The following is a 26,383-nucleotide window of genomic DNA, read 5'->3' as shown; positions in this document are numbered from 1 at the left end:
CTATGGTGTCGTTCGAAGTCAAGTTAACCCACTCAATCCCAGGCAAATTTAAAGCGTTTTGCCTTCGGCGCCACGATTTAATACAGATGTGTAATCTAGGTTATTATTTTGATAATAAAAAGTGATATTAAATTTGATGTTATAAAAGGAAAATGTATAATCTTCTTTTGCAATAACTCTTGACTCAAGCTATAAACTTATTCCTTGAATAATTGCAATTAATTTCAACTACGAGACATATCATAGTTGGCAAAAAATGGGAGGCACTAATACTTCTGTAACTCAAGGTATGCATGTTGTATAAATTATTTTATGATGTTGGTATTTACATTCCCGGAATGCAGTTCTTTTCTGAGATTCAATTGGAGAATGCTATTTAAAAAATGTATAGTTTTTCTAATTTTATTACAAGCTTAATACTATACCGACGGGACGTGAATAGGTACTACTCATATGAAGCTTACAATAAAGACTAGAAATGTATATTTTGAAACGTAAGCAAGATGGATCTAAACAGATAAATACGTTACCAATCTAATAATAGTGAAAATTCGTAAAAAAATTCCAAAGTTGATCTTCTTCTACTACTCTGGCTCAGGTAATGTCTTTAACTGTCGACGATTTATATAACTCCTAACACAAAATATGCTCTAAATACAAATACTGATACCTGTATGTCTAAACAAAGAAGTTTAACATTCAAGCTGTAGATAAAACCAAAAAGAAAAAGAATTCTATAATATAAACGTGAAATTCGACTATGAGTCTCGTTACCTTTGTTAAAAAATTTCCAATTTACTTCAAAATTGAATCGAAAGACATGCGAATTGATGTTAGATATTAAATTGTGACGTAATGCTGCAAAGATTCAGTAAATTGTTGCGAGCCGGAGGGGGCGGCTGCGTAGCCGGGGTTTTTCTATTGAAATATGGTTTTGTTAATGGCTTGACCAGTGTTGTTAGATAACACTGGGTGCCTTGAGGAAGTAGACGCGGAGACGAACCTACGTATGGCTAACGTAGGGAGCTCCAGGAGGTTGGTTATGGAGGACGAACCCACGTATGGCTAATGTGGGGAACCGCAGGAAATGTTGGTATTAAGCCTCGTAACAGTTTTTGATATACCTCGAGCGGCAAAGGTACACTTTAGTGGGTACTGGACTGGGTATTATAATTGATCAACACTAATTAAAAATGATTATACATATATTCTGATATGCACCGGGACTTACAATTGTTATAAGAGTAATTGTCGCGGCGTACTAATGGTAATCTAAATTGTTACAAATATGAACTGAGTTAAAAGTATAGTTTCGATTCCGCGAAGCAAGAATCTAATCCTTCTCGGTTTTCACGAACGCGAGCAAACGGGGGATGACTACAATGATAAATAATGTCTAACAGTAGACTACGTACTGTATGGTTAAGTTTTTGCTCGTAGGGGACTTGAACCCGATCTCACTAAGTTCCTCGTGTAGAAATATCGTAAGAGCACGCACAGACGTGTACAGAATCCTTTCTAAACTTTGACTAGTCCCGATATGCCTTCGTCGTCACTCTTCTTATACCCAAAAATCATAGGGCAAGGGGTGGCGGGGAAGTACATTGCATGATTCCGAGGGACTACGCTCTTGCTTCGCGTTGGTCCCGAAACTTCTATGCCTACGTGAATAATACCGGATGCGCACATCCGACTCCAAATAAGGAAATTTAGAACGGAAACGTAACAAAATAAATGCACAAATTCTTTTAGGTTCAAATTGTATTTCATTAAATATTTTGGGATTCTGTGTCGAGGAAATTGTCAGCGTTTTCTACGCAATTCTATCTGTATCTCCTCCAAGGTCTTTCCTTCCGTCTCAGGCACGTATCGATAGATCAAAATCCACATGATGAATGTAATCGCAGTGAACACTGTTATAGGCAAATACGTTCCGTACGATTCTTGCAGTACCTACGAATAAGATAAAACTTTCACATTATTGTAAGCTTTATCACACATTTGACATAGATATTTCCCCCCTCCCCCCCAACGGATTATTACAACGCGAGAAGTAACAATTGAACATCGATATTTTCAGCCAAAAATAATAACACGGTTTATGTTGTCGTGGATTATTACAGCTTGCGTAATAACAATTGAATTATACATTTCATTGTTATTAATTCGTATACTTTGAGCTCTTAATTTAATTCGAATAATCGTTCATCGCGATTATTCAATTATTCCTGTTTGTACTGCTGAAATAAAATATAGCGACTTAATATCTGTATAAATTGTTCGATAAAGTCATTTCTTGTAGTAAATTATTTTAAGATTTGAAGGTTAGGAGTATTATTTACTTATAATTAGACTGCAAATGTTCATGCTAATTCAAATTTTGGGTAATTATAGAGAACAGGTACATCCTCTCCGATTTCGATGATTTTTAAATATGTTGTAAAAATCAACATTGTGAATAACTTTCTCCTATACATATAATTGTCGCTCGGCCTTAGTTTCCGAGATATTTGCAAAATATCATTGCTCAAACGCATACACACACGCTGTCACAGACGCGTAGCTATACGCAATATTCATTGTGTAGCAGCAATGGTATTTGGCAAATATCTCGGAAACTAAGGCCGAGCGACGGTTATATGTATAGGAAAAAGTTGTTCAAAATGTTGATTTCTACAACATATTTAAAAATCATCGAAATCGGTGAGGATGTACATTGTTCTCTATAATTACCAAATTTTGTTATACATGAATGAAATATGGAAACTTAAATGAAAATATATTTTTCCTTTTAAATGTTGTAACGTATATTTTATTTGTTATATTTCATGAAATTAAGCATTTATTCACATCCTTGTATATTTTTGTGTATTTACACTTGTTATTAATGCATAAATGTTTGCAGTCTAACTATAATCTTAGTATGATTAATATTATGCATGAGAAAATTATTTTCCAGTATTGGGAAATATTTTGTAACGTTTTAATTTGTCATCTTTGATCTGGTACTCAGATAAGAGGCTGTAGATTAACCAGTCCTATTAATTTGTTTAATTTTGAGAATTAGAAACGTTTGCAATTCTATTTCGGGACTTTTCGGTAGTTTATGAAAAGATTAATATTGAAATTTCAAAATTAAGCGATTATCAGAAATATTTGTTCATTTAATGCTTCTCTTTATCGTCGTTTGATGTACAACTATGTTATAGTTAACGTCTGTAAGAAATAAATTATTCTGAATTTATACATAGATTCGCGTTAACAAAATCGCGATGATATAAGCCTTCGAATGATACTTAATTTAGGACATCAGCTTATGTTAAAACATCTGCGACAAAGTTTTAGATATTCTCTTAAATATATAAATTTCAATATCTACGTCTGTTATAAAAAATATAGATTTGTAAACCACACAGTAGTATCTAAAAGAAGCTAAAAAACATTTTGTGTTGTCAAAAACAAACAAATAAAAAGAATCCCTCAAAGTTTAAATCGAATACTGAATAATAATAAAATGAGTAAAAATATTTTCTTTTCCACATCTTAAGATACGTTCTGCACAATTTTCGTCATTAACTTTAAAAAGGAAAAAAAAATCCCTCATTCCCGCACGATCATCAGCAGGCGTTGAAAATTTCGACTCGCAAACCGAGGACGCGTCTCGCATCGACCTAAATCACATCGACGCTCGCGAATCGTTCCCGTGGCGCAAGTGCGTCATTAGCAGCCATGCAGAAACCTACCTGATAGAATTTCACGACGGTGGTCGTAGCGACGGCGTAATAAAGGGAGCAGATTATAGCCGCGAGCACCTTAACGTCGACGTGAAAGATCTCGCCCACGTAGGCGATGGGCACAGGGTTCAGCGCCAGGCCGTAACTGAACACATAAATCACCAGGCACAGCGTGGGCATCCATCGGAGCTTGGAGACGTCGTGGCCGCCCGCGAGGAGCCCGAAGAAGATCGCGAGCGTCGCCAGCGACACCAAGCAGACGGGCGTCGAGAACAGAAGCAGCAATCTCTTTCCAAGAATCGTCACCAGCATCACGCAGACGGTGCCCGCGAGCACGACCGTGCACCCGGTCATTACTATGCTGACGTTCGTCGAGATATCGAAGCCAGCTTCCTCGAATATGAACGACTGATAAGCCAAAAGCGGTGCCGCGCCGGTTAAGCACATCGCGCTCATAACGATCATTGCGATACGAAAGGATCTCAGATTCTCTCGCCTGACCAGCGCCTTCTTCAACGACCCGTGGAAAGTCGTCTTCGTTGTGGGCTCCTCCGTGGCGACTATCCTTTTGATCTCCTCCAGCTCCTCCACAACGTCGTCCTTGCCAAGAGTCCATTTAAGCGTCCTCTCCGCGGATGTCAGCTTGTTCTTCTTGGTTAGGAACACGGAGGTTTCGGGTAGCCAGATAAACGTCACGAGGAAGATGATAGGGATCGAGACGGCGATCATGGACATCGTGAAACGACTCACCCATAGACCTACCGCGTACGATATCATCATTCCCGTGTTTAAGAGGACCGTCATCAGTGTACCTGTATAACTCGATTTACTTATTTCTATTATCTTGTGTTTCGTTTTTTTTTTTTGTTATTGTTGGAAGTTGTTTCGGGTTAGTCGGTCAGATGCGTGTTATTTGACTGATATGGATCGCTAAAGTTACACATTCGTACAAATGTATGAAACAAATACTAAATGGTTTAAAAATGGAATAAAATTTGATTTGAGAATTTTTTGTAGGTGGTAATGTAGAATGAATATTAGTTCTTTTATTTTAAATGGAACTATCTGTTCTTTATGATAAATTTAAAAGGGTAATAAGTATTAAAATAAATCAGTTCAAGAGTATTTGATCTAGAACTGATAGTTTTTAAAGTATTATGCCGTACAAGTTTTAAAATCAACCAAAATTTATAATAATACATTTGTAGTTAATTGAATATCTGCAAAAAGTAGTAGTTTCATATTCAGAACCTTGTCAAGTTATACAAATTTATTCATACAAAAATACACAGTAGTCATAAAAATGCGTGTGTCAATATTGTAAAAGTAACATACTGACTCGAAAACATAGTACTTCATATAAAAAGCACAAAGTGACTTTAGAAATAATTCCCCTTTTTGTTATCACATTCTGTCATACGTACATGAACAATAATCTTCCTATTATATAATAATTTCTTACAATTTAATAATTATTTCATGTAACAATTAATTGAACATGTTCATAGGAGTCCAGAATTTCATTCTTGAGAAACAAAGATGCTATATTCCAGTTCATTCGAATCATCAGACTGCATTTTATTGGATTAATGCGAAATTCCAAATTTCAAAAGAGAGCCGTCGTTTATCCGTGGGTGTCGAAAAAGTAGCCACGAACGAATTCAATAGAATAAAATTTCTATAGAGAGATAAATACGGTCCGAATAAATTTAGTGAAATGAAAGGTGCCAGTCGGCGTGAAGCACCATTTTCACCAGTGCAAACAATAATGAAAGGAGTAAAAGAATAGATCGACACTTTGCAATGTTGAAAATGATCTGTGCGTGAATTTTCCACAGCTCATATTGAATTGTGAGTTATATCAGGTAAATAGATTCCATTGAGTGTTTACTCGAAACGTATTTATTCGGTGTTAAAGTAATAAATTTTAATGATGAAATATTAGTTGTGTTAGTTGTTGTTTTCTGATTTATTTATGTTAGTTGTTATTTACTTAAACCATCGCGCATCGTGTCCCATTGTGCGAGTGCCATTTTGTCATTATGTATGAATCAATAGAATGAAGATTGAAAACTATTGGGTTAGATTAATTATAAGAAGGGCTGAGACTGTTGGTATAACTTAATATTTCAGTGCGTGTATAGAATATCAAAATAAAATTGCGATTAGTATGTAACGTTGAAGAAAGATCATTATTGGACTTCCAGAATGACAAAGTAAAAGATTTATACTTTGTAACACGTCATGTGGTTGCATAACCTATATAGGGTGCCCCAAGATGTTTGGACACATTGGCAATGAAAAAAATTGCCAAGATGTAATATTTCTGACATTTACTGACAGACTGATACGTATTTCCTATGTGTTCAGACTTTAGGGATATCTTATATAATTTTCATGCTCCAGTTATTTATTTTCCTAATTTGATGAAAAGAACCTTACCTACACATTGAAACCTAAAGTAAAATTTTTCTACTGTATTATTCAGAAAGTCGAATAATTTTAAAAACATGATTATATATAATACAATAAATACTTCAATATTCAAGTATTTCAATTGAATATTTAAAAGCAGAACAATTCGACGAGAAGTCTCAGAAATAAAAAGAAAAGAAACGGAAGCAGTTAAATTAAAAAAAAAAGAGCTAAAAGAAAAAGTTGAATTAAAGGAAGAAGCATAATATAATCGTACCTAACGGCCCACGTGACCTTTTGCTGCTAACCTCGCCAAGGTACATGGGCAACACGGTGTACGTTACTCCGCATCCAATTCCAGCCAACATTCGACCAACGTAAAGTAGAAGAACGGAGTTTGCATTACCGATGAGAAGCCAGCTGGCGATCTTTGGTATCGTCGCGAACAGCAGCGTCCCCTTACGACCGAACTTATCCATCAGTAGAAAAGGTACGATCGAGCCTAGACCAACTCCAACATACATCAAATTCACCACCCAGACAACCATGTCGGTGGACACGTCCAAAGGATCCTCTTTTCCGAATTTTGGTATGATCGGAGTGCTCCATCCTTCGTGCATTCCACTGTCGATGATCAGAAGATTGCCTAAACGTGCCAATCCCACAACGTTCGAATTAATTCATTAACTCCTCGTCCATTGATCGAACAACTTTTTTGTCACCGAAGACAACAGGTACTTACAGACTATCCCGATGAGTATTTGCCGTAGTATTCCAAGATTGAACATTTTTTTATCGTTTATTCTTTCTAGGTTTTGGAGTTGAGAGACCTCGATGCGAGGGATTGAAATTAACGTTGGAATGTGTATTCGAGTATGGACGAATGGATTTCATTGGTTCGAACGATAAAAGTGCTCTGGAATGCGTAAACAAATTGTTTATTCTCGGTTGCTTGGGCAGTTCACGAGAGTTGTTGAAATAATTAGTTTCAGTTGTGTACAAGAGAATAATATCAGATGTACGCGATAAATATCAAGTACCATATGAAAAATGCTTGAGCATTAATTAAAGGGAACATAGTATCCGTTGGTAATTTAAGCGAAACCAAAATATTGATTTATATACGTATACTTTTTCAATTTATATTGAGATCCTCTTTCGAATAACACACTTTAAATGGAATGAAATAGAAGCCTGTTTGATAATTTAATTTGTATATGATGTAGTATTAAAAAGTGTATGCTGTATAGTAAAAATACAATATAGAGTAAGAAAGTATATAAGAATGTAAAATATAAGAAAAGACCTACAAACATTTGGTGAGTAAATAAATATTAATTTTTGGGATTAAAAATATGGAATTTACATTTTAACTAATTGATGATATAACTATGTTTGGATTGACTATAAATGAACTCTTATGAAACTTTCATGTACATAATTCACAAGCATGATTGTTATAACAATTGTACTCAGAAATCTCAGTTCATAAAATTTCGTCTTTACAAATATTTCTCAATTTATTAAGGAAATATTCAGTTGAATTTTCCTCCAATTTTCTTGAATTTTTAACATACACGTGACTCGATGAAAGAATACATTCGATGATTGAAATAATTTCCATTTAAAGTTCAAAAATAATTCTGGAAAATAACGAAGAGAAACACATTACACAAGAATTTTCTTAATTATTTTTGAATTTCAAATAGCTATTAATCTAGACCTTCCGTTTACCAAGGCCTGAAAGTCCCAGATTTGAAACGTTTTAAATAAAACATTTGATAACCCTTCAAAACATTATTAGCTAGGCACGATTATTAAAAGATAAAAAATTCTTGATTGATCTTGGTTTTCTACGATATAAGGAGTATTAACGCATCACCTATGCGTTTCCATTTTGTTAAGGTCTCAAAATCATTGGTATCGTCGCGAACAGCAGCGTCCCCTTACGACCGAACTTATCCATCAGTAGAAAAGGTACGATCGAGCCTAGACCAACTCCAACATACATCAAATTCACCACCCATTCAAAATAATTTGTTGTCTAGAGTTACAGAATTCTATGTATTTAAATAAATATTCATGAGTGCGTTTGCAGTGCTCAACTCAGAATACTATTATAATTATGTTATATTTTAACATTGTTGGTGAACATTTCTTGACAGAAGTCCTGCGCTATATCGTCCAATTTTATTTTTTAATTGGTTTACAATTTATTCGAAAAACATATCCGTTTACTCATTTGAATAAATCAAATCGGAACACGTCAGATCGCGAATGCTTGGCCAGGTGCGAGAGTAAGTATCGTAAATGCGCGGTATGTGTCGAAACGATTCCGGTTTAGTCTGGCGCGGAGATAACGGAAATAAAGCCAACTAAGATACCAACAGGATTCCGTGATACGTATCCCTTAACCAGGGGTGGGCGCAATACGAAGGCGCGTACGAGCATGGAAACGGCTTTGCACGCTTGTTTCCGCGCATCGAGTACTTGGTTTCGCTTTGCGACGTTCGATCCTCTGTTACGACTCGACGGTTTATGGCTGACTGTGCGTCGCATAGTGTGCGATGCACGCGTTATTAGGCGACAGGAAATGAACCCTGTGTTCACGCGAGGATTTATCAACGGGACGTCTCGGGCCCCTCTGCTCATTCTCTTTTTAATCCCCCACGCTTTTGTCGTTTCGAAGCTGAAAAGAAAAATTCCTTTCCTTTCACATTCTCTTAAACTATCAACCCATAAAAATATTGTGCTGCAAAAATTATACGAGACTACTTGAATATGGTCCTTGTTTTTTACGATATGTATTTTTGGTTTATATGATACGTATATTTGGTTTTTACTCTTTTTTACTAGGAAATCATAAATTTTTTTTATGATAATACTTGAAATGAATGAAGGAATTGATTGTCGTTTTACACTCAGAAGATTATTTATATATTTTGTAACAGAAAACCGGCGTTATCTGTTACAAGACGGAGAATCGCTTCGCTACATAGAATAAGATTAATTAGGATTAAGACGGTAGATTAAGAAACGCGGCGAGATACAAACACACATCGAACGTTTACCGAGTCGCCGGCCGCGGCAACCGCGTTCCCACGCTACGTAACCGTCGGTGACAAAAACTAACAACAGTCGCGGACGTAAACATTGGCTGCCGGTGCCAGACAGCGTCGATAAACAATATCTAACGGCAATTTCGACACACCGACAAACACATACCATTTCGGCAAAGCGGCCGAAATGAGTATATAAGGTGGCTCGTCGAACATCGAAATCAGATGTCCCGGCGGTGTAGAACCGCAAAGACGCCGACCAGAGTTCCTCGCGAAGCTGTTTTCACCTTACCGATCCGACTGCGTGAAGAGTTTTCCCTTCTCGCGCAGATCGCTCCTACCGTATACAAGCGCATGAAGAGTGCTCCCTTTTCGTGCGACTTGCATTCCGACCGATCCGACTGCGTGAAGAGTTCCCCTTCTCGTGCAGATCGTTCCTACCGATTCGATTGCACGAAGAGTTCTTCCTTCTCGTGCATTTGTTTCCCCACCGAGATCCCCACCGACGTGGCGCGGTTTAATTATTTTTGTAGCCATGGTTAAGTAATCAAGGAAATGAATTCTAGACAGACAAAGGTTTATTGTGAGGAACATGGTTATACAGAGGATTGGGAATGGATAATTGTAACAGGAATTCAGAGTGAACGGAAGTATATAAAAGAGCATAATACAATTTCTCATTTTACAATATTTTACAATTTTCAATCTTTGAAGTAGAAGAATCATTCTGTACTCTCCCGCTCGTAATTGGCGTCCAGGTATTATCGCCGAACTCTCCAAAAACGAACGGGCGTCCAGAAATAACCTCCCCCTAGCTCTAACTGGGATGTCCACGAGTAGCTCTGTTCTCTCCTACTCAACAGGCGTCCAGGTATTATCGCCGAACTCTCCTTGTCGAGCAGGCGACCAGGAACATACTCCCGTCCTCTCCCTGGGATGGCCACGAGCAGCTCTGTTCTCTCCCATTCGACAGGCGTCCAGGTATTATCGCCGAACTCTCCTGCCGGAGTCCCTAAGCCGAGATCCGAGAGCGGCCGATGGTCTTACCTCGTCTTCTCTCCCGGAATGGCAAATAGGCCGAATGCCTCTATGAGCTCTCAATTTATATCGCATGGTTGCTATCCGCGGCCGCGGTTGTCAACAGTCGCGTCGTTAGGCGAGAAGGTTCGCGAGTTCGCGGTCCGTGCCTCGCGTCTCGCACCGCGCGGCGGCCACCCTCTTATGCTCCAGAAGTTTCGTACGCTCACTTTTCGTATTTCTTGAATTTCGTATGCTACATTTTTAGTTTTAAGTTTTGTTCTAGATTTAAGTGGTGTATCGTGTAAATTTGGACTCCAGCGAAAGCTGGGAAATAAATAACTAGATCCTAGGAAATCGTGCCCAGCGCTTTATTTCACCGAGGAACCCACTCCCCTCTACCAAACATCGAGAGTGAGTCGAGGTGGTGCAATTGCACCTAGCGCCCAAGAAACCATCAATGGCGAGGAGGGACGTGTCGTCCTTGAGAATCCACGTCACAATTTATATATTATTGCATCATGTAAGTACCATCTTACATATATTTTTAATGAAAACAACATATTTTAACATACTCATTTAAAAATATAGATGATAACATATGTATATCAAAAACAAATTAATTTTATAAAGACCAAAGAATTAATTCTTCAAGTATCATAGTCTCCTAATATGTTCTGTTTTCTCCTTAATATACCAACGGTGTTACGCTAATACTGTTTTATAATATGTTCGATACAAAAGGCAATAAACAAATTCTCGAGAATAAAGAAAACAAAATTAAGTAAAAATAACTCGACTTTAAAAATTCCTAACCATTTGCATCCAAATTCAAAAAATGCATAAGATAGATATGCAACTCCTCTTACGAACAATTGCATATCGCACACGTCCGCGTAGAGTATCATATCACTGACCCTACCAGGCCTTATATTACTGAAAAAGTGTGCCACCGCATCACGGGAGTTTTTTGCCCGCGTAACTTTTTAATTTCACGCGACAGCGTGCCCAGATGCCGGCGGAAACGTTTTGCGTGAAATTCACTTATGCCAGCTTTTGGACGCAGACACGCTTCGGGGTCTCGGTTGTGTCGCAAAGCGACAGTTTATGGCCGGGGTTATGCTACACGTGTTATTAAGAGACAGAAGCTGACCCAGACGAGTCCTTTAACCCGGATTTAGTATCCTCCCTATGCTCGTTCGTTTTCATCGCGCCAATTTACGTACATCCGGTTGTCATCGCGTTTCCCGACGATGAACGCGTAAAACTTTTCAGTCTTCATTAATTTTGTTAGTAATATAAATTAGTCGAAACTATAATTTTAATTTTCGAATTTTTTCTACAATTTTGTATCTAACCAAGTGCTCACCAAGTTGACAACCATTGAAACTGAATGTAACTGTCTTGTAATTGTTTATTTAACGGAGAAATTGTTAATGAAATTCTTATAATTAGTACTTCTATTTACTATCTTGAGAATGGACTTTTGAAAATTGTACAAGTTTTCTGAAGCTGTAAGTTTCGTTTCCTTGTATTCGATCAAGTATGTTACACTTATATATATTTTTATCATAATTATCCTTGAAATTACATCAACCCTTACTGATTGCATCCGATACGATTTGTATCGACGCAGATCAATTGCAGTTTTTTAGATATGTATTCATTTCTGGTAGAAACTGAGATTTCAAATGGATCTCGCTTTTAATTATTCAGAATTGCGTTGATCAAATTTCTCAAGCGTATCGACACGAGATTTCTCTTAATGGTTCATGCGCAACCTCCTGATTTTAATTACAAAATTTAATGTTCTCGTATTTCAAACATATGTAAAATAATTTAACGTGCAATATGCATATTTTTTTAACGATTTACTCAATAATCACGATTTATAAATTTTTCGCAGAAATGTTATAAATCACGTTAAATTCAAACATTCCTATATATATATAAGGGTTGATTATATCTATGAAATAATAAACTAGAATTTGTTTTTCTGTGAACAAAAATAATTTGGCGTTTTATTATAGTTAGTTACGTTATTTACATTATTTACATTAATTACATCTTATCTGTGAACAAATAAACAACAATTAAAATTTATTATTATTATTATTATTTTGTTCACCGACTTTCTCGATTTAACCAATCTATATTATTTAATCCTTTTATTTATGCACGTGTCAATTACATAACCTCTCTTTTTCCTCTTAATTGCTTTTAATTATGCCCTCTAATGAGTGTAACTCGAAGGCCACGCGGAGCGCGGCAATTTCAAATTAAAGAGAATATATTCTCTTTACATATACATATAAAGAAGTCACTTTGGATACATTTTCGGGCTTCCTATTCCAATTATGTCAATTGTTAGCCTTTCGTAATCAATGTAGTCTACATGTTTCTGTCTACTATTCTTTGAACTTAATCATAACGTGATCTATTCCCAAATATCTCGTAAAGCATTTATTTTGTTTCCCCCAGAATCGAAATATAACCTGCTTGATTCACTTATACTTGAAGTAAACATTGTTTAGTAATTTATATCTTATTCTGATTGTATGCTCCAATGTATAATACAAAAGATTTTGGTTTTGGTTGTATTGGTAAAAGGTAAACTTTTAACAGACTTAGTGATTTGTTATCCACTTGTACCCTCCATAACTCTTAGTCTCTTCAAAATTTTGATTATCACAGGACGGAGGATATCGATAGATCTCTGCTTGAGATCGAGGTGTATCGATCCTTAATCTCGTATTCGCGTGGATTATCAAGGTAAACTTCTTGCCTCCAGATAATCTCGAGCCGAGCGAAAAACGATAACACGTAATTACAGCCAGTGCCTAATCGTTACGCAACGTTCAAGAAATGCCTCACGATACAATTACGCTGATTCATAGGTAATGCAAACAATGCATCTTTCATAATTCTGTAATCATACGCCAAGGCAAGGTGAATGTAAGCTCGTTACCTAGAGTCTAGACTTTAAATGATACTTCGTATTAGATTAAACAATCATTGGATCAGGCTTGTTATATAATTAAAGTGAATGCCAATAATACAATAAGAATATTAAAATTTGTTGTAGCAACAAATAGAAAAATTTGTTGTAGCCTTCCTTTGCGTACACTGTAAAATCAATATGAAAGTTAAATGGTATTCCTTTATATATATGATCTATACTTTCAATTTTATTATTTCTAACAATAAATACTGTGATAAATATTTGGTTACGTAGTTTTCAATGATCTCAAATCAAAATTTTAGTCTCGTAAAAATATTCATAAAATTTAGTGTGACAGTCTACACCGTGTTAATGATTCTTTTCGATTTTGATTTAATTTACTACAGTCAATACGAAAAATTTGTCTTAACTGATCCGCTACATTCAGCTTGTATTGCAGGGTTTCTGTAGTTTTTCGAACTTTAAAGAAACATCGTCCGAAGGGAAATTACTCTCGGTCGAAGACGAAAACAAGGGGAAGATTCGAGTAGGTTGCTACTTCGTTTCCGGTTCTGCGATTTATTAATCGGAATTCGTGCTCGTGTAGCTCGCTTTCGCGCACGCCAGAGCGCGCGGAACGTCAGATAACTCGGGTATAATAATTCAAGCACTCGTCCGTGTGGGATTTTCTTTCGTAACTAAATATTCGCCGAGGAAAAACACCGTCATAAATTATTTTGCGTATCCACGTCGGGAGGGAACTTCAGTGGAAAAATACAATCCCGAAGGATTGCGTTTTCCAACATGAAGCAAAAACTGAGATTCTCGTATGGGGGAAAATGGATACTCGGTGTCCCATAAAAGGCGATCGTAACCTCGAGTCTGCATTCAGTCCACGTAAAGAATGAAAAAAAGGAGCTCATATGAATCCTACATATTTCTAAAGTCACGTAGCCAGGGTTAGGTCCTTCTTAGGCTAGAGACTTCTTCTATAGATATAACTTCTGGATAACAAATAGAAGATGAACGATTTTGTTTGAACGATCCTTCGTTGTGAGTAATGGGGAACTAATAGATCCAGATATAAGATATATAATAAGATATAATAATCCAGATATAAGAATGAATGATAGATTTTAAGATTATAAGAGAAATCATGAGAAATTGTTCTTTGTATTCATGAGTATGCTTTAAATTCACCTGAAGTACCATTTAAATCGGAATTTTTTAGTACAAAAGTTTCTCTTGTTTGAGATTTTTTCCAAAAAAAGATCTTTATATATACACTTTGTAAATTTCATACTGTGCATTTCTAAAAAAACTTCAAAAGCTCCTCTTGGTTCACAATTTCTCCAAAAATAGTACACTCCATATATATGCACTTTGTAAATTTCACACTGTACATTTCTAAAAAAACGTACTCGAATATTAAAGAACAATTAATGGAACATATTTTAACAGAATGCCAAAAATACGAAAAAGAAAGTAGAAACCTAAATCTATCAAGAACTATCCAACTACAACATCACAGTTTCAAAAGAAGTAGAAATCATCCTTATTTCCAGCAAAAACCGTCCCACAGTCAAAGGGTTAACAAGGAGTACATCTTACTGGTTCGATTTTCATACCCGATTTTTTTCAGGTCGCGAATAAGTTGCTCCCCCAGGTTCACGAATTGGCGAACACTTGTTGCCAACGTGAAAACCACACGAGCCATCCACTGCAAAGCTGAACCGTGTGAAACGGATAACGAGAAAATTTGATTCGCTGCGCGAGCCTGAAATTGGCTTCGTTATTCGTTGATTCGTTAACCGGTACCCGTTTTGCGAGTTTGGCCGGGTAACGGAGTGCAGTTAAGTTTTGCGAAACGTTAAAACAGATCGTCGTAATATTTATCGCCGTTCATTTTTATATTTTACGAGCAGATAGGAGATTCATTTTACAGAGACACTTGACCCGTTCACGTCATTACAGAAACTTAACGTGAAATTTTCACGAATACTTAAGAGGATGCTCTCTTATTCTTTTATTCTTAGAGAATTCGAGATAATGATTATATATTTTTTTCAGGCAAATCAATTGACATAAACTTTAAAAATTTGGAAGGTATGTTTCTTTATAAATGTATGGATAATATTTTGTTAAATTTACAACTGTCATGTTCAATTTGTTTTGAAGTTTCAACCTTTAGTTCAAAGGCTTATATTACAATAAATAATCACATCCCAGGTCGATTAATTTATCTAAACAAATGCTATCTTATTATGGATTAAAATGTATAAGGACCAATTTAAAAACACAAATTTGTTTAAAAAATGTTTATTTACTATATATAAAGTTCCTCTTTGTACGAAATATTTGATGTAAAAACAATTTTTTGATATCTTAATCCCTTCATGAGATATTTGACTATTCCGATTTAATCGAAACACCATGCATAACACATCACATTTGCTTAAAGTAAATCTATTTAACTACATATATGATTAATTTTTCTTTTAAACTCTTACTAATTAATACTTACTAATTCTATCAATCGTTACATTTGTGAAATAATATCTCAATAGAGTCAAATATAATCACAATATCATATAATAAATTTTAATGATAAAAATAAAATTGTACACAAATTGCTTTGAAAATAAATTGGAAATGTTTGATATTATTATCATTCATTGTTATACCTCGTAAAAGAATATAAAATTATCGTCTCAGACCAATTAAATTGGATTTCATAATTGTAAAAAACAACGGTGGTTCTTATTACTCGACGAATCAAAAATGTTAAACAGGTGAAACAATTATATATCTCAGGTGACTCATTGTCAGCATAACAAGAGAAACGCATTTAAAACCTGTTCTATGCCACGAAAATTAAAATAACCGCACAGATTTCTCATTTCTTATTCCTATTTCACAGTCAATATAAAAAGTCTACATGGTTATTGTCGGAACAGCTGTAAAAAGACAGTCATGAACCCATTTTAATAGAAGTTCAATTTCTGTAACCGTGTCCACCACATTCCATGTTCAGTCTTATCTGCTCGTGTCGCAAACACGTTAAAGTTTCTCGGATACTGTTCGAGAATCGACAGTTTTGTATTGAGATCAACCGAGCAACGCGAGTATCTTTGTCCGATAAATGTTATAAAAACATCTTAAATAATTACTTCTGTGTTGAATCAATTTAAGTCTTTATTGTTTGGCAAACGTATGTTTTTTCAGTTGAAATCCAAATTAAACAAGCATGAGTTCTTAGTTTATATTTAAATTAAATAAACATCTTTTCATTTGCGAATTCAAATTGAAACAGCATGACTTTGTTTTCAAATTAAAATTGAACGAGTACGTGTTTATTTTAATACTCAACAAGCATAATTGTTTTAAAATATTGATATTCAAATATTGATATTCAAATATTGATATCTATATTAATATACATTTCTACACATATTTATAGACAATATTTACACTGGACATATTCTGGAAATATCAACAAAGAAGAAATAGTCACGTTTGTCTCTATACTGCAATATATTACCCTGGAAAGGATGGAAAACGACGAACAACTATCTATAATTACGAATACCTACAAAACATGATCTCTTAAAAAGAATTATGAAACAACAATAACTGAAAATTACTGATATATTTCAACGATCGATACATCTATCGTAAAATCTGACTCCTAAGAAAAAAAAGTGTGATTGATTAAGATTGAGATTAAGATACGATGACTCAACTATAAAGGCGAGAGGAATTCAACCGTTTCTTCTGTATACAATGAAAGGTTAATCGAAGAATCGCAATTAGGTAAATATCATCAAGGTTACGTGCTTGTAATAGCGTTACCGTGATCGATGTGACGATAATACCATGATTTGCGTGATCGACGATAACGACAAGGTGAATACTTCGGGATCAGTCGCATACCAATAATAAAAAGTGATGTCTCGCGTTGGAGTAAATATTGAAACTGCAGCGGCTGATGATAGGATTACTGGAAATCGTAGCAGTTGCGATTAATTTGATATTTAGCCTACCACCTGGCGCTTCCCATTTTTCTCTTTCCGACAACAGGGGAACCGATCGACCCATCGAAACAACAGGTGAAACTGTACGGTTCGTTGAATCGTTATCGTGCACGGTCACGCTTTCGATCAGCTCTAGCTTTCTGTCAACACGACATCACGGTGCGGAATAAGTGGACAAATTTCAATATTAGAACATATCACAAGGTGAGGCAGATTTCTATCATAGCAAATGTGTGTCAGCGTGGAAATTGTTATAAATAATCATGTATCAAACATTCGTATCCATAATACAATCTTTATCTTTAAACAAACATACAGACAAAACGGCAAAAGATATCCTGTGTTCTCAACATATTTGGATACATTATTTGTTATATTTTAAGAAACTTATAAGTTTTCTTGCAAGTACTTGCAACGTTCGGTTTTACATCATTTTTAATAAGGAATCGTACTGTTGGTGTAGGGTCGCAATTGGAAGTTAAAAATTCTGATTTAATTGATTTATGGATTTGTATAAAAATTATTTCTCACATCCTTGGTCAAAACGAAGCATATTTTGTTAAATCACATATAGGAGCAACTTCTATTATTTATGAGAAAAAAATTCCTGAAGAATACGAAGTATGGATTACTAAAGGGACAATTTTACAATATTACATCATTTTCCTGTATGATAATTATAAACTCATACATACCGTTGGATTCAGAATTTAAAAAAACGTTTTTACTGATCCTAAAATAAATCAAAATTTTCAAAAATTTCGAGGGGGGGGGGGGTAATTTAAAAAAAAATTTTTTTGTTTTTAATTTGTTGGTATTGGTTTACAGGGCTCTAAAAACAGTGTAATGTTTTCTTTGAGATTTTGACATTTTTTTGAAATCTCTAATCGTTTCTCCCTCGTTAATTTCTCCCTCAAAACGCAAAAGTCGCACGTACTGAGGATGGTGTAATTCATAAGAAGGTCCCTCAAACAAGTATACAAAGTTTCATCAAAGTCGGGGTTTGTTAATTTTGTGTTAAATTTATTAATTTTAATTTTATTTGTGAATAAATAGCAATATATTTATATTAGTAATGAAATTTTGATTTTTGTCCACAATTTTGCTATTTGTCCGCACTGTGCGACACTTCAAAATAGAGAGCAGAGTGTTCTACAAGATGCTAACTTAATAACGGTGCTAAGCATTTTTCAAGTATGGATTGATGAAATTTAGTTTAATGCTTGGTGTGTTAAATAAGTTTATTAAGTGTTGAAAAGATGCGAGAAACTAAGATCGTTTAAAAATTTGTCTTGATTAGAGATGGTAGAATAAAGTACGATTTTATTTTATATGTGAAATTTAATTCTCTTTTAAATTTATTATATTTTCGAAAATCAAAACTTACGAAATTAATGTATATGTGTCATGCATAATTTATTGATTGATGAGTAAATACTAGATACTATATATAAAATTTGCTGAATTATAGGTTCTTACCATTTGACTATCACCATTTGCGTTATACCGTGTCATCAAAAATTATTGAGCAATTGTTTTGTGTCCCAAAATCAACTTTGAACTTGTAGCCTCGATTTTTAGTACGAGCGCGAATAAAATAAGTGGCTCCACCGAGCTATAGAGAGTCCCAATGGACCACTGGTATCTCTAATGGGAGAATTATGAAGAGATCTATCTATATATCTAAGCAAATGTAAATGGAAAGTTATGAACAGCAAAAATTAAATGAATGTATAGTGTTATAGTCAAGTTATATGACTCCACTCGCTTATAAATAAAACTCACTCACTCAGTCCAGGAAACAAGGGACGATTTCTCTCTCGCAGATAAAAAGTATCAGCAACGAAATGCGACATATTCCTTACGTAGAACTGAAGAACATTTGTACAAAGTTTTCATTAAAATCGGTGTCCGACAGCTTGCGATGCTCCCTTGTCACTGGAACCTGTTACACGGTGAGAATAATTGAGACGCAAGGTGAGATACGACGAACGTATCGCCGATGTTGAATTTATCTGTGGAGTATTTGCCCACGTTTCATGGCGCAGTCTGTACATGACATTGCGTTATCGTCGGGGCCGACCATTTCGAAAAAGAAAAGTATGGGAACACCGGATAGCAATCACGCTACTGTGTCGGTACCAAATCGAACACATCGAGAGACAAGACTTTTCATTTTTGTTGAAATACAAAGCGAAACCTCTTGGACAAATCGAACAACTCGCGTCACTGATTAATGCAACACTCTTGGGATGGCAATTTCGCGCGCGAATTCTCAGCTGTCAATGAAATACTGAAAGGTTACATTGTTTTATGAGTAGGTTATTTTCCTGAAACATCTTCATACGTAACTCTGTTGCGATCGTGCCAATGTTTAACAAATGTTAAGTGTTCCCTTTGATAAAATTCCCTTTGATACAACTTTATCATATTGTGTCCATTGCATTTAATTTAAACTGGTAGGAAGCTAAGTCTAGATGAAATCACAATCATAAATGAGGTCGTGAATGAAAAAAGTTTAAGAAGCTCTGCTGTATATTAATTTGTTAATATTAGGGTGACATTAATTTGTTACATAATGTTACTAGGTTTATCAATAATATTCTTGATTTTCTCAAATTGAGCATTATAAGTGTATAATCAAGAAAACAGATACCAAATTTCGAAAGGTAAACATTATAAATTATATTAATAACGCAAGAAAAATGAGACTGATATTCGATTATGTTCCCTTCGAAACCAAGGAAAATTTGTTCAAATAATTTGGTGTAACTAAAAATAAATGTGCAATTAGTTATACAAATATACATATGTACTTATCATAAGCATCACGCCCTGTATATAAGGCAATAAATTTAACAATCTATCGCGAAGAATTGTAAAATTGGGACATCTCGCAATTCACAATCTGTGACTTGTTCTCGATTCCTAGACTAGAAGTTTATAGGAAAAGTTTTCCTTACTTCGATACATTAAAGCAATAAGTAGACGTGCGATAAGTTTATCTAAGAGCGACAAAAGTGTAACATAATATATAACACAATAACAATTATGCGTACGCAAAATTGATATTTTCAATAACCTATAGCTGACACCAAAATCAACAGTAAGATAAAACAATGAATTATTTAAAAAACGAACTTCTTGCTTTTTAAATGTATAAGTATATATGTTGCTCGTTTCTTTCAAAACAAATATTAAATATAGTATTTGAAAAATGTAATCTGAACAAGCATTTAATGGAAATGTGTTGATCCTTAATTTAGGTAATTTTCAGTACTGAAAAGTAGATTGTTAATACCTAGAATTATATAACTACAAAAATTAAACAAAAATTACAAAATATATAAATTATTACTGCTACAAAAATTGCACAAAAATCATCAATCAACTTTCGTTTATTAAAAAGAATTTAAATTAAGTAATACAATATAATCTAATATAATGATACTTTGATCATTGTTTATATCATGTCTTTCACGATACTTGATTTGAAAATGACGAGCAGCGTATACACTTACATTTCCAAAAGGTGAAATATTTTATAAACAATGTAATTTCGTAGCTTACTTTTGTCATCGTTTATCATCTTGAAATTGATCGAAAATACTATACTGTTTGCATAATTGAAATCTCCTCGATATCCATGGAGTAGTAGGATTTATACAAAGCAATTCATAAAACTGACAATGTTTACAAACACGTCATCCATAGCAATACTTCATAAGTCAATCCCAATTTCATATCCTACTCGTGTTAGTATTACGATCACCTAAGTATCTCACACATTTCAACAAATCAATCCAAGATAAACGCAGAGTTTAGAAATTCAGAAAAATCGATACCAATATATTAAAATGTCTCTAAAAGAAAAGACTTCGAGTCAAAATGTATCCCAACTCTAATATAATTGCAATCAATAATAAAATCTATCTCCAAAGACACTTATCTCTTCTTTCATTACCGAATGCAACCAAGAGCTCGCTAAACGAATTTCCAGGTAATCGAGGACCCAAAAAAGAAAAATTAATTTACCAACGTGGAACGACTACCAAAACGTCGCGATCGACCGAAGACACTCGAGTCACTATTCCTAGATGGAATAACTTCCGAGACAAGATTCCTCTTTCGCCGAATCTTCTACGATTCCCAGCGAGTTCCTTTCACTTTTTCGATTCGAACATTCCGGGGGAACAGCAGAAACTTTTTTCGTTGGTCCAGCCACGTATGGCAACGAAGACGAACCGAAAGGCTTGTTCTCCGCACGTTTGGTCGATTTGCGTCCGACTCGTCAGAGTTTCCTCAGCCGAGAATGGTCGAAGCAGGTATCTGTACGCGCGAGAGTCTCAGAAAGAGACGATCGAATGCTCTTGGCGAGAGACAGAGTCGATCTCATCCTCGAAGACGCGAAGAAGGAAACTGAACTCGGCCGCGATACACGGGGACACGGGAAACTCGCGGCGATTTTATCGGTGTCCCACTCCCGTTCCAGCTTTTATGAAGTACGACGACACGGTCCGACGACGCTAATTACTTTTCCGTGTACCCCGCGGATCGAACCCTTCCCTCATTGTTCGTTCGCTGGTTGGAGAGGTGACGACTGGCGGGTTGCGCAAATGGAGAACAGGAAAAGAGAGGGCTTCGGGCTAGAGGGGGAAATTTTTGGCATTGAAAGGTCGTGGATTGCTTCGTGAAACTCCACATTTGCTATATTCTCTTCAAGGACAAATTATTTTGTATATAATGGACTAAAATTCTAACCAATGTTGGCCTGTGACGTCTAACAATTTTGTAACAATATTTTTGTATTATCATTAGAGAATTTAACCCTTTAAGTGCCAAGGTGTGATATATCGCTGCTCGAAGCTGTAAGTGCTATAACTCATTAAAAAATCAATTTTGCTTTACGAAAACAATGTCAATATAGATATTGAATTCGAATGCATTAGAATGCACATAGATTTACTTGTGTAAAAAAAAGACATCCACGCATTGTGTTCAAAGAGCACAATTGTATGTGAACGGTTATTTCAAAATCATATGTTTATGTATAACAATTATAAATAAAGAAACAATAACTGAAAAGATTCATTTTAACAGACAATAAATTATGTTTATTCACAAACAAAATTCAAGTTTAAGTTTTTCTAAAGATATTTTCTTTATACAAATTTATTTTTTGTTAAACCTATAACGTATTCTTTTTATTTTTTTAGTAATAATGGAAGTTTAACACGTTTTTAGTATTGTGTAAAAATTTCATGAACCTTAAAATAAAATTGACCGAAATATACATTTTTGTTTACAATCATGCATTTGTTAAAAATTTTCTGACATTTCTCGGATACGACCATGGAACAAAATCCTGTTTCCTTATTTCTACAGCTATTTATAAAGTTATTTATAAAGATATCGTGATATAATAATAACATGTTACTGGAAAGATAATCCATTACAAAAATCGATAAGAAAAATATTTAATATTCCTAAAATATTCGATTTCGAACCGTTTTTAGCATAAACTATATCTCCGCGTTGCAAGGTTGTATCATTACTAGACTGCGGATCTTTATGCATTTATACGAAATTTGAATGTGCAAGAACCTACGAAATGCAAACAATATGCAAGAACATAAAAAAGATTGAAAGTTGTTAGATATGTCCGAGGGCAGTGAACAAGACCAGTTACGTTAATAACTATTTATTATAAAATAAATATATGAAAATATAATTATGCGAACCGTGTAAAGCCATCACCGCGTGCTACGCGGAATCGATACGATACTATTGTAGAACAAAAGAACAAGGATCGACAGTGACATGTCGGAACGGTCGAAACGGTGGAGGCGATCGCAGTGACGTACTAAGAAAGATTGCGCCCGTTCTAACAAAAGTAAAATTCATGTTATAATATTTGCAGAATAAAATAAATTCCTATTTAGGTTCAATTTTTGTAGGCATGTTCGCGAAGATTTTATTTTGCATAAAGATCCGCAGTCTAATCATTACAATCTTGCAAAAAGCTGTTTTTCCATAACAGTTTCTCTTTAAAGAATTCGTACTTAACACTATCCATAAACAATATAAACCGAACGATCTTTTCAACGTTTCAAAACCAATTACAAGAATAATTGAGAATCTCGATCTCGATGTCGATCTTCTGTTTATACCGAGTTCAAGCCTAACTTCAAGCTTTCCCTTAGTAAACGTAGTTATCTATACATTCTTCACTTGGTGACTTCACAATGTCTATTCGTAGTCACACAAACTTCCGCGAATTCTGTATAATCTGGATGGAGGAATGAATATAATAATACGAAAGTGGTTTAAGTAGAAGCATTATTATTCGTTAAAACAATGAAACTGGCCACTGTTTGTTTGTTTGCTTTTCCTTTTTCAACGATGTTTTAATCGTGAGCGACGAGAGAGCCGTGGAAACCGGTTTACCGTGTGAATATATCTGGGAAATCCCTCCACTCGAAGAAACGGAAGGCTGAATTGTTCGACGGCTCGCATTTAACTGACGTTAAAAATGCCCCGTGGTTGATTGCGGTTGTTGATTAATCCAGACAGGTTGTACCATTATTAAACGCGAACAATCGGAAAGAGTTAATTGGCATTTTGTAATTCAATGTACGAATCGTTAACGAGAAAATGTTTACGAATTCGGGGATTGCGAGCTGAAATAATTGTGCGGTTGAATAAGGTAATGTTTTAACTTCGTCTGAAATATCGATATGTGTTCGTACGTTTAGTTTATAATATGTCAGTAATTAATGCAGTGATTATTTTGTCAACGATTGAATTATTATTTTTTCGACGAGAAAATTATCGTTTCGATTGATTACTGTGTTCTTGGAAGAATACCGCGTGGCTCAGACTAGTACAGGTTCCTAGACTTCACAGTATTATGTTAATCAAGTCAATTTATTATTCATTAATTAAATATCATACAATTAGTTACACAAACATTTTTTTATTATCATTCCTACGACAATTCTCGTGTATATTTTATGATAATAAATAAAAAATCTAAGATTTTCGGATTGAACAACAACATGGAAATTCCATGATGGAATATTTTTCTACTCTGTTTTTCCCCCGTTTTGTGATATATCGTCAGTATAAAAGAATGCGTTAAATAGGAAAATCATAATACTTGGAACTGAGTTAACGCAAAATGAGTACAAAAACTCATAAATGCATCTAAGAACAACTAGGTGTTGGAAACTTACGTAAGTTGCAATGTTTATACGTAAGCGTCGAATTGTTGGTATATGAACTAAGAATGTAATTTAAAATTAATAAATGTATATGTTGTTGATAGTGTAGACAAAATTAAATATTTAATAAATGGTAAATTAAAACTAATTTTCCTTCGTGACACAATTGAGAGTATAATAGAATTTAAGTAAAAATATTAGGTAAATTGATTGATAATATGTGCAAAATTAAACACAATAGATGAATTATTTTAATGACACTTTCGTGGATTTGCCTCTCAATTGGTTTCTGAAAATCATTTAAAAATATAAATCTAATCGTTCTCAGCATCGTAATTCCGCCAAACAAGAATTTCAATGTAATTTAATATATACATTTACAATAATATTTTATCGTAGTAATATTATATTTATATTCGGACAACAGCTATGTTACGTAAAAATACTGATTTTACATTATTTTCTTCATTAATAGTATTATTATACTCATATCCAGAATAATATTTGTCGCCAGTTCGTAAAACTGTATAAAGTTTTGAGAAAATCGATCAACGTGAAATGATGTTTAACAATATTTTCATTAAAAATGCTAGTGCATTGTTAAACGAAACATTACGCTCAAACAGAAGTTATTAAATATCGGAGGTTCGCACAATTTGATCACTGTGTACAATGAAAAATACAATTATCAAATAGAAACATTTCATAACGTTTGCCCTTACTAATTGATTCCTCTACTCGATGACAGTATTTTTATGGCACACTTCCATCACATGAATAATACTAATCTACTGTTCTAAATTATTTGTGAGAACTGACTTACAGAATATTATCTTTATACCTTATTATTGTTGGAACCGTGGACTTAAGCTCTTCGAGGTAATACAGTGGGTGTAGAAAGTATTCGTACACCGATTAATTTCCAAAGAAACTGTGTAAAATTGTAATTAATTAACTTATTTTTTATACACAATGACATTCTACATATTCTCGGAAATCTCTAGAATAGATAGATTACAAAAAAAAAAATAGTTATTTATGTAAGTTGCGAAATTAACAAAAAAAAAAAACAATTAATCAATAGAAATGTTGAAGCAATAAGTATTCGCACAACTGTTTAAAAGTACTTTACTGGAAATTTGATGTTTTCTAATTCGTATGAAGCAATAAACTAATGTGTTTATGTTACAAACTCTACTGTAAATAGTTCGTCATAAGAATTGTACAAATACTTATTGCTTCTATACTTTTATCCACTTTTCGCATTTTTTTGTTAATTTCACAAATTATATTAACTAGTAAATGTTGTTTGGACTATATCTATCTTAGAGACTTCCGAGAATATGTAAAATATCATTGATTATAAAAGAAGAAGTTAAGAAACTACAATTTCACACGAAAGTATTTTGGGAAATTGATCGGTGTATGAATACATTCTACACCCACTGTATATTCAAATCTTACACAAATTTTTAAACAGTTAAACGTGGAAAATGGTGTCGTTTAAGTATTATATTTTATTTCTAAAATCCAAAGACCCAAAGCTCTTTTTGGAAAACTGTTGATTATACAAGTGTTTTTAATATTTCTTTATATTATACCAAAGATTTAAAACAATTGATCGAAATGAGTATTCTTATTCTTATACCTACTACGACATATTTCGATGGCATTGTATTCTAAACCACAATTTCTGCTAATTTCACTGATATTATTCATCGAAATAACCTCATTTCTCCATTTCAAATCGAAAATTGAGAATTGCGTCCACGCTTCTCGCACGAAAAATAAATCCTTGATTGATATTTCATTTGTTCGCGATCATTTCAATAATAACTTCCGACACCATCGTTCGACGCACGCCTGACTAGTCAATTATCACTTGCATAATATTATCGTGCTGTTTATCTCTTGGCGGGCAAGAGTCTACTGAAAAGCACGTCGAAAAAGTAAACCAAAC

General features: G+C 34.4%; 2 protein-coding genes across 9 annotated transcripts in view; both read right to left on the bottom strand.

Moving 5' to 3' along the window:
* Positions 1-26,383, bottom strand: part of LOC128872653 (glutamate receptor 1) — a 648,027-nt gene that overhangs the window by 129,768 nt on the left and 491,876 nt on the right. The gene's annotated exons all lie outside the window — the stretch shown is intronic.
* On the bottom strand, positions 1,194-26,347 carry LOC128872658 (facilitated trehalose transporter Tret1-2 homolog). 6 transcript variants are annotated; one of them, XM_054115586.1, is made up of 7 exons: positions 21,236-21,677; positions 18,986-19,145; positions 18,680-18,883; positions 6,892-7,065; positions 6,427-6,795; positions 3,744-4,492; positions 1,194-1,953 (listed from the first exon to the last, which is right to left on the bottom strand). In XM_054115586.1, the coding sequence occupies exons 4-7, from the start codon at positions 6,935-6,937 to the stop codon at positions 1,804-1,806; spliced, it is 1,314 nt and encodes a 437-aa protein (XP_053971561.1). In that variant the 5' UTR covers positions 6,938-7,065; positions 18,680-18,883; positions 18,986-19,145; positions 21,236-21,677; the 3' UTR covers positions 1,194-1,803. The 6 variants fall into 6 exon arrangements, with proteins under 6 accessions (XP_053971561.1, XP_053971555.1, XP_053971557.1 ...); XM_054115580.1 differs by having other exon boundaries at positions 3,744-4,546; positions 21,236-21,673; XM_054115582.1 differs by having other exon boundaries at positions 3,744-4,546; positions 18,990-19,145; positions 21,236-21,673.

This window comes from Hylaeus volcanicus, chromosome 2 (genome assembly GCF_026283585.1).
Source record: "Hylaeus volcanicus isolate JK05 chromosome 2, UHH_iyHylVolc1.0_haploid, whole genome shotgun sequence".
Lineage (NCBI taxonomy): Eukaryota > Metazoa > Arthropoda > Insecta > Hymenoptera > Colletidae > Hylaeus > Hylaeus volcanicus.
This window is presented reverse-complemented; position numbering and strand designations above follow the sequence as displayed.

Bases quoted from the DNA above. Each gene is read 5' to 3' on its own strand.
- LOC128872658 (XM_054115584.1), bottom strand. From the start codon at position 6,937: ATGTTCAATCTTGGAATACTACGGCAAATACTCATCGGGATAGTCT. The intron at 4,547-6,426 runs GTACGATTATAT...CGAGTTATACAG, and splicing joins AAGGTCACGTGGGCCGTTAG to GTACACTGATGACGGTCCTC. The intron at 1,954-3,743 runs GTAGGTTTCTGC...TCTTATTCGTAG, and splicing joins CCGTCGTGAAATTCTATCAG to GTACTGCAAGAATCGTACGG.